Source organism: Ammospiza nelsoni, chromosome 3, assembly GCF_027579445.1.
Source record: "Ammospiza nelsoni isolate bAmmNel1 chromosome 3, bAmmNel1.pri, whole genome shotgun sequence".
Lineage (NCBI taxonomy): Eukaryota > Metazoa > Chordata > Aves > Passeriformes > Passerellidae > Ammospiza > Ammospiza nelsoni.
The window spans coordinates 92739882-92749159 of NC_080635.1; the positions used below are offsets into that span (position 1 = coordinate 92739882).

Sequence of the window (9278 nt, forward strand, 5' to 3'; positions counted from 1 at the left end):
TGCCAGCCTGGGAATGGGGTTATGTTTTAACCTCTCCGACATTCCCAGCTGCACAGGGAGGGCAGTGTCGCCTCAGTGCTGCAGGCAGCCAGTGCCCGTGGTGGGACCCCGGGAGCCCCTGCCCTCGGCTGTCACCGGCCGGGGAGACGAGCAGTGCCCCTCTCCTCTGGGGACGCAGGTCGGTGTGAGGAGATGGGGAGAGTGGGGGCTCGCTGTGCCCAGCAGCAGGAGCCAGTGCGGCCAGTGGCCCAGGCTCCCAGCAGGCCGCTGCGGCTTCCCCTCAGCCCCTCCACAGGCTCCCCTGCCGGCCGCCCGCTTACTCTGAATGTTTATTTTATATAAAGGAATAAGCTGGCAAACCCTATTCAATATGCTGGCAGACGTACAACATTCTGCTTCTGCTGTTAAGCTGCAGTCCCTTGTACACGTTCGTATTTTAAAAGCTTCTACTTTCTTTTTTTTCTCCTTTAACACGTTGACACGGAGCAATACAAACACTGTTATCGCCCCCTGAGCGGCACGGAGAGGGGGCGGCGGTGCCGCACGACGGGGCACAGGGCGGAGTCCCCCCGCTCCGTGTGTGCCCCGGCGTGAGGAGCACACAGGGAACGAAGGCAATGAAGCCATTGGGAATGTGGGCTGCGGATCAAAGCCCGAGCCGCCCCCGCCCCGCGGCACCGGCAGGGGGCGCCCGTGCCCCGCGCTGCGCCGGCCGGGAGCGCCCCGACGGGGCGGGCGCAGCGCGTGGGGACCCCCGCCCGGGATGTGCGGAGGGACAGGGAGTGCAGGGTTCGGGGGTTCCCGAGCAGCTCCACACCTCTAATCCCATCCCGGGCCGGGAGAAGATGGGGGCGCGCTAAAAATGGGAGGAGAGGAAAGTAAACCCCGTCGGGCTGTGTCGCCCACCCCCCCTTTTAGGCGAAGTGCTCGGTTGAGGGAGCTGCGCGTCACGTCGTGGCGCTCCCCCATTAGCCCCTCCTGCCGCGCGTCACAAAACTGCGAGCGGTGACGCAACACCGTCCATGACCCCCCCGTGTCCCCCAGCTCTGCATCCTTGCGCGCAACCCGCCGTCCATACCGGGCTGCGCCCCGGGGCATCGTGCATCGAGTGCATGCGCGTGCATCGAGTGTGTGCGCTTAGTCTGTTTTAAACATATACATACATATAAATAGTATGTATATATTTTAAATAGTATCTGTCTTGAAATAGTATCGATATGCATATAGTATCTATGTGCATTTTAAATAATAATTATATGTTCGTGCATGTACGTAACAGGTGAAAGACAAGCAGATGCATTCATTCTATTTGAAAGAAAATGCAAATAAAATATATGGGATGTTTATATAATATGCTTGTCTTCCACGTCATTTTTACGGCTCCGCGGTTACCCAAGTTGTACTCTATAAGCAGGATGCTCCTCTGGAAGGCACCGGCTCCTCCGTGGTCTTCGAGATGCCTTTTTCCTCCCGTCGCCGGCGAGGAGGGCGGGCGGGCACGGGGGAAGGGGCCGGGCCGGGGCCGGGCAGGCACGGCGTGATGCCGCTGCGCTGCCGCAGGCGGCTCTGGAAATCTCGGTCAGGAGCCGAGCAGCGCAAACCACACGGCCCGGGATCCTCGGCATCTGCTTGGAGAGGGGCTCTTGCCAAATTCCGTCGCTCTGGTATGAAGTTTGGCTGAGCCTGGGATGACCGGGAATGTCGGGGGGGGGGGGGGGGGGGGGAGACGGGCGGGGGGTAAAAAGGCAGCGGGAAAAAAAAACCGGCAATGAATGGCAGCGCGGAGCTGGGTGCCCCTGGGCGCGCATCGAGGCACGGCCGGAGCGGGGGGGGCCGCGCCCCGTCCGGGGCAGGGAGCGCTGCTGCACTTGTTGCCTGCCCGGAGCCGTGCGGGGGAGGCTGCGCTGCGCGGCTCCCCCAGCCCGGGGCGGTGCGGGACGGCCGCGCCGGGCGCTGCGGAGGGGCGGGCGGGAGGGAGGGCGGCCCGCGGGTGCGCGGGTGTGGGCGGGCCGGGGGCACCGCCGAGGCCGGCCATGCAGATAGAGGGGGCGGGACGCGGGCGCCGTGACTCGGAGCCCCGGAAGCGCGGAGAAACCTCGTATAAAAACTACTGGGGACCTTTCCCGGCCAGAACTACGAAAGCTCCGGAGACGGCGGCAGCCTGCGGCGGCAGCGAGCGGGGCGGCCTCTTGGGCGGTGCGGGGCGGCCTCTCCGTCGGCGCGGGGCGGCCTCTGCCCCGGCGGGAGCGCGGAGAGCGGCGCAACCAGCGGCGCAAGCAGCGGCGCTGCAGGTCGGGCGCTTTCCCTTATCGTGCAGCACCACCTGGCTCCGGGGGGCTTTTTCTCCCCCCACCCCCAAAATTATTTATTTATTTATTTTAATCTGATCCGTAGGTGTGTCCCCCCGCTTCCCCGCTGAAAGGGACGGCCGCAGGGGAGCGGAGCTCGGGCGCCGGGTGCACGCAGCTGCTGACCGCTGCCTTTTCCTCCTCTTTTGCCAGGCGCGGAGAGAGAGAGGCCCCGGGGGGCCGGCGGGGAGCCGGAGCGGTGCCTGGATCCAGCCCGGGGAGGCGGCGGCCGCTCACCATGGCAGACGATGAGAAGGCCGGCGGGAGTTCCGCGGACGGCGGCGAGAGCGCGCACTGCAACGTGCTGAGCTGGGAGCAAGTGCAGCGTCTGGACCGCATCCTCAGCGAAACCATCCCCATCCACGGCCGCGGTAACTTCCCCACGCTGGCCATGCAGCCTCGGCAGATCGTCAAGGTGGTGCGGAGCCGGCTGGAAGAGAAGGGCATCGGCCTGCGGGACGTGCGGCTGAACGGCTCGGCCGCCAGCCACGTCCTCCACCAGGACAGCGGCCTGGGCTACAAGGACTTGGACCTCATCTTCTGCGCCGACCTCAAAGGAGAAGCCGAATTTCAGACTGTGAAGGACGTGGTCTTGGACTGCCTCTTGGATTTCTTACCCGAGGGGGTGAATAAGGAGAAGATCACGCCTCTCACACTCAAGGTAAACCCGACCTCTGCCCAGACGCCCGGAGCGGGCAGGTGTGAGCTCCTGCCTGCGGGGAGCGGGCACCTTCCCCCTGGGGATGGAGTGGTGCAGCAGCTCCCCCCGCACCTCCGCGACCCACGGGAACCCCGAGCGATTTATTCACCCCACGCTTAAAAAAGGAGGAGTTTACGGTGAAGCGCCCTGCCCGGGGCTCTTCAGGATTGATTAGCTTGTTCTCCCTCCCGGTTGATTTGCTGGGAGCGCTGTTTTACCTGGGGCGTGTGCCAGGCGCTGCACACCTCGCTCCCTGCCCGGCTCGGCGGCAGCTCGGTGTGCCGGCCCCGGTTCCCGGGTGCGCGGGGAGCGTAGATGGATTTAACATCTGCAAGAAGGAAACCCCGTCTGCAAGGCATGCTTCCAGCGGTGCTAAGTGCCCCAATGGGGAGGCATATTCCCTCCTCTAGAAGACACTTCGCTTGAGTTGATTAGCCTGAATCCAAATCCTTCCAGATTTTTAGAGGGACTTATTTTTTTTAATACGGGACTGATTTGTGAACCTGCACTGGTAGGATTGAGGGGAATGAACATTGTCTAACTTGTTCTTTGGGAAGTAGAGAAGTGAAAACCAATAAATAAGATTTCTTTTTAGATTGCAGGAGTGACTTTCTACATATGGGTGCAGGCATATTTGGCAGATGTGCCATGGACTTAGTCTGTAGATGTATTTAGAAGTGACTGAACAAGGTAGTGTGGCTGTATGCTTCCCTTGCATGACACAGTCCCAGCAGAACACCCTCCCTCCCCTGTCATACCCTTGCAGTGACAGCATTTTGAGCTCTCACATTAAACACTTACTCTGTGGTTTGTATCTGCAGGCTCTGTGAAATCTTTCATGAAATGCAAATGGGGGAGGGAGCAGGGGGGCTTGGGAGGGGTGAGCAGACGCAGTGAAGGAGAAATTTCTTGGATCTTTGTCTTGATTTGCTCATTTTGTCTTTCTGATTATAGGAGGCTTATGTGCAGAAAATGGTAAAAGTATGCAATGATTCAGACCGATGGAGTCTTATCTCCCTGTCCAACAACAGTGGCAAAAACGTGGAGCTGAAATTTGTGGACTCTCTGAGGCGACAGTTTGAATTCAGTGTCGATTCCTTTCAAATCAAGCTGGACTCCCTGCTGCTTTTTTATGAGTGCTCAGAGAATCCGATGACTGAAACTTTTCACCCAACTATCATTGGCGAGAGCGTTTATGGGGATTTCCAGGAAGCCTTTGATCACCTCTGCAACAAGATAATTGCCACCAGAAACCCAGAAGAAATCAGAGGAGGTGGTCTTCTGAAGTACTGCAACCTTTTGGTAAGGGGCTTTAGGGCAGCCTCTGAATCTGAGATTAAATCCCTGCAGAGATACATGTGTTCGAGGTTTTTCATTGACTTCTCAGACATTGGCGAGCAGCAGAGAAAGCTGGAGTCCTACTTGCAGAACCACTTTGTGGGATTAGAAGACCGCAAGTATGACTATCTCATGACCCTTCACGGTGTGGTGAATGAGAGCACAGTGTGCCTGATGGGACATGAGAGGAGACAGACTCTGAATCTCATCACCATGCTGGCCATCCGGGTCCTAGCCGAGCAAAATATCATCCCCAACGTGGCCAATGTCACCTGCTATTACCAGCCAGCCCCATACGTAGCAGATGCCAACTTCAGCAATTACTATATTGCCCAGGTTCAGACGGTGTTCCCTTGCCAGCAGCACACATACTCTACTTGGCTGCCCTGTAATTAAGAACTGAACTTAGTAGACCCCGTGGAGAGAACTTTCTCTAAGGTGTAGGAAGGGGCGACGGGTCCCTCTGAAATGGGGTGTTTTGTGCAATGATGATCTGCTCTAGTTTTCAAGCTTGGGACAAGCTTGTGATTCTTCTAATAATTAATGGGAGCATGATCAAGAAAGAACCCCAAAATAATTGGATCCTACCCCAGAGCACAAGAGGCCTGTCATTAAAAGCAACCAGCTTCCCCTGAAATAAGTGAGGGAGGAATGCCTGATGACAATATGGGTTGGCAATATCTGCTCCCATAGCTTTGGCATAGAGAAGGTGGGAAAGCCTTATTTTCTTTTATTTTTATTCTTACTCTAGAATGGGATCTGCAAAAGGGAGAATATGAAAGAAACAAAACAAAAAAAAAACAACAAAAGAAAAAAAAATTCACAAAAAACAGTTCTATATATATTCAGGAGTTAAAAGTTAGAGGCATAAAGCAGAGATAAGCTGAATAAAGTTGTATATTGGAATTACTGCATTTGGGGCTTGCAGCAAGTGCTGTCTATGGATTGACCATGTAGAATGTATAGCTTGCTTGAGTAGAATGCTTTACCAGAAACAGCTTGCTCCAAATGAACAGTAGTGGATTGGTACAGTTATAGAAGCAGAAACACGTACGATGACAAAGTCCATTATTTCCAGCTGTGTGCATGCCTCACATTTTAAAAATGTGAGAATGCTGGAAAACCAGCTGTGGCAAGAAGTATATACTTAAGGACCAAAGATTTCACAAAAAAGTTATCCAAGCAAAGAAGATACAGTAGAGTATATATATATAAATATATATATATGTAAAAGGAGATGTTCCTATATTTGTACACACCAATAGTAATCAAAAGTGCCTGATGCCTTCATAAAATTTGAAGTGAGAAAAAAATTATATAGTTTTGTGGTTTAACCATGCATTTTATTTTATCAGGGACACAAGGATTAAAAGAAAGCAAACCAACCCATAAGCTTGTGAATAAGTGGTGGAGGAAATGCCCTATTTTTTTTCTTGGCAAATACCTGTATAGAGTTAATGTTTTGTCAGTGTGCTATTATCCTAGGTACGTGTGTGTATGTGTGTATATATGCTTGTGTGTGTATATATGTACATGTCATTGGTGTATATCTATATATATACACACACAATATATATTAATGTCGTCTAGGAAAATGTAGCAATTAAGGAATGTTTAAATAAAGTACTACTTGTTTTCCAGTTTGCAACAGGATGTCATAGGACAGTGGGCACCTTGCAGTGAAATTTTAACCCACACCTGAGAAATTTGGAGTTAATGAACCAGTCAGGATTAAGGTGGGATTCAGATAATGTCTTTGGTTGCAAGAACAAGGATTACAGTAATTCAGTGGGTTGCTTGTGAGCCATAATAATTCCACAGATGGAGAAAGATATGACTAGCTGATTTTTTTTAACTGTTTTGTACTGTAATGCCATTTTGACATTTAACCCACTAATGTTGTGACTGCATACCTCCATGATGTGTAATTTCAGTGGAACGTGGATCAAAGATAGGTTTATTTAAACCCCCTGACAGCTAAAGAATATTGTATTAGTTGGTAATTTGAACACTAATTGTTAATATTTACAGGAGTATTTTTAATAGAATGCATTATGCATTCCAGGACCACTAGAATTTAGCAAATGTGAAATGAACCCTTTTAAGAGTGTTGCACGATTGCTGAAAATTATATTTTATATATATATTATATATATATATATATATATTTTTATGCAAATATTAAACATCTTTGATCTGGTTGTCACACTGCATTTACAATTTTAGTACTGTACTTTATTTAAATGGAATCACTTTACATTGGAACAATAGCTATTCACTTTCATTTCCTCTCCCGAAAGACCAGCAGGGGGGAAAAAAACCAACCTCCTCTGCTGCTGTTTTCACTTCAGGGCCATCTCTGAAGGTGTTAAATTCTTTGTTGTGCTTTGAAAACCTAATGGCTAAGTGACACTTGACTCTGATAGTTTGCTTTTTCTTTCTGAGGGGGGAGAAAAAAAAAGGGAATTCAGGCTTTTGAAGGAAATCCATCTGTGCCCTGCCTGGCCACAGGCACGGTCTGGCATTGGAGTCAGGGGCAGAGAGAGGGAGAGGACTCGTGTCCTGGCAGCGTGTTTTCCCTATGGAGTGAGTAAGGTACATCTATTTTTGTCGCGCTTTGTACTTTTCACTCTGCAGGCACTTTAATAGGAACCCGGTTTGTTTACTGAAGCACCTTCCCCGCGAGTCCTTCAGGAAGCTCAGGAGCTGGTCCATTGCCATGCTAGCTCTGACGTGCAGACCTTGTCCCCGGGGACCTTCCCTTCCTTTGGGCTGGCCGCTGGTCCCAGCGAGGTTCGCTCCGGGCTGGGCGCTCCTGGCTCCCGCTCCTCCTGCTCCTGGCTCGCCAGCGGAAGCGAGGGGAGCGCTGGGGAAATAGGATCAGCTGGTAGTGTGGTGTGTCTGCTCTCCCACAACTATTTGTGGCAAATAAATGACTCATCCTCTCTTTAAAAGAGTTTGAGAATCTATAGCTGTGCCACAACCACAGAATGCTGATAATACATGATACAGTGCTGGTTTTCCTTTGAAGGACCCTTTTTTTTTTGCCATTGCTTGAAAGAAAGTTTTGAATTACTTCCTCTCAGCTCAAATCTAATTGTGGGTTGGGTTTTTTTTTGATTGACAGCAGCTAGTTACCTTGTAGTGCATACAGCCGGGCTCTGAGCTAAACTGCACCTTTTGGCATTTGCATTTTGATACATATATAATATGTTTTTATATATATTATATAGGTATTCCAGATCTGTTTTGCATATGTTAATGATGAAGTGGTGGAACTGGTGGAGCTTTGTTTTATTTGTGACTGGTGACTTTAAATGTGCCTGGTGTTAGAGGTGGGAAGAAGGCATGAGTTCAGGCCAAGAGTAAAATAAGAACTCCTTTTCAAAGCTGGTTTATTTCTGTGGTTTGCACACCTTTCCCTCCATAAAGTCTGACTTCTTTTTAACTATTTTTTCCCCTCCTCTTCAGCACACTGGTACTTTTAAAGTTAATAACCGTGTTCTTGCTTTGTAGACTTGATCTGTCCCATCCAATCAGCCGTAAGGTTAGAGCTTGTGCTACAGAAGACAGTGCCCCTTTTAAAGAGCTGAACTGATTAAAGACATTGACCTGATTACAGTAAAACTGTTTGTGCCACCGCTGAATTTCCTGCTAACCAACAGGGCGCTAAACTTGGTTAAATGTAACGATCGTGAAACAACCAAGAGCTTTTAAATGGATTTTTCTTCTTTTTTTTCTTCTTAGATGTAGCTGTCCTCTCAAATGCAAGAATATTTCTCCTAAAAATAGAAGGGCAATTAGAAGACCAAAAAGATGATATTTTTCTAGTTTCTTGTATTGCACTTAAAGTATTTTTTATCTTGCACAAAGGCCTTCACACAAATCCTCTAAACAGCTCTTACTAAATGCTTGGTTTGCATCACATCAGAAGCTCCTACCGGTTCAAAAAAGGCGCTTTTTTTTAATTGAGAAAATGAAGTGTGTTAGATAAAACTGCACAGAAAAGGAAAAATTGTATTTGCATATTCAGCTCCTATTTGAATATATTCTTTTGTATGGTTTTCTTTATGCAGAGAATTTCCCTTGCAAGAAAGAAAATCAGTGTACTGTTTTGCTGTTGTAATAGTGGTTTGCTAACAAAATAAATAGTAAAAAAAAATGGCCTGCAAATTTCAAGACATCTTAGCTAAAGGCACTGCAGGCTCCTGCAGTCTGTAGGAGTCTGTGCAGATTTGCTTTCCCTCAAATTTCCTTACAACTGTTGCCTTCTGCAAGGCATCCTGTTGCAGCAAACTGCTCCTTGGATTGCTCTTTTGGAACATTTTGACTATAGGCTTTGTCACAGACAGAAAAAGAGCTGATGGAAAACAGACTCTAGAGGGAACAGATTGTGAATTTTGTTTACAGCATCCAATATTTGGATTTTTTTGTAAATAAAAAGAAGTTATTTTTTTCTATTGATTTGTGTCTGCTGTCTTCCATGTCTGAAATAGCTCTGGCTTGCTCCTACTGAATACCAAGTTCGCTTTCATTAAAAGAGGACAAGGGCAGCACTTTTCTAGAAGAGTAGCATTGGGCTGCTTTCCGATTGGAGCACAGAACATTTTGAAAAGCCCTGCCTTGTGCCAGCTGAGTTTGGCTGGCTGTACTCAGCTGCAGAGGAACCTCCCCAGCCACTGCCAAAAATACGCACTCCAGCACCAGTTGGGCCGTGCAAATGGCCCGAAACACGGGAAGGAAACAGCGCCATGGAAGCCCCACGCCCTCACTGCCCTCCAGGGAAGGTCACAGGACGGAGCATCCATGGCTGTGGCTGTGATCAGTGCGCCACAAACCACCCAGCTGGCACAAGTTGGGGGGGTCCTGGTGTCCTTGGGGCATGTTTGGTA

General features: G+C 49.8%; 1 protein-coding gene across 2 annotated transcripts; it reads left to right on the forward strand.

Moving 5' to 3' along the window:
* The first annotated feature begins 1540 nt into the window (after window positions 1-1540).
* On the forward strand, window positions 1541-8850 carry TENT5A (terminal nucleotidyltransferase 5A). 2 transcript variants are annotated; one of them, XM_059467628.1, is made up of 3 exons: window positions 1541-1664; window positions 2502-3009; window positions 4003-8850. In XM_059467628.1, the coding sequence occupies exons 2-3, from the start codon at window positions 2587-2589 to the stop codon at window positions 4780-4782; spliced, it is 1203 nt and encodes a 400-aa protein (XP_059323611.1). In that variant the 5' UTR covers window positions 1541-1664; window positions 2502-2586; the 3' UTR covers window positions 4783-8850. The 2 variants fall into 2 exon arrangements, with proteins under 2 accessions (XP_059323611.1, XP_059323610.1); XM_059467627.1 differs by lacking the exon at window positions 1541-1664 and adding an exon at window positions 2137-2291.
* The last annotated feature ends 428 nt before the right edge of the window (window positions 8851-9278 follow it).

Coding starts and splice junctions, on each gene's coding strand:
- TENT5A (XM_059467628.1), top strand. CDS start 2,587: ATGGCAGACGATGAGAAGGCCGGCGGGAGTTCCGCGGACGGCGGCGAG. Junction 3,010..4,002: donor TCACGCCTCTCACACTCAAG/GTAAACCCGACC, acceptor TTCTGATTATAG/GAGGCTTATGTGCAGAAAAT.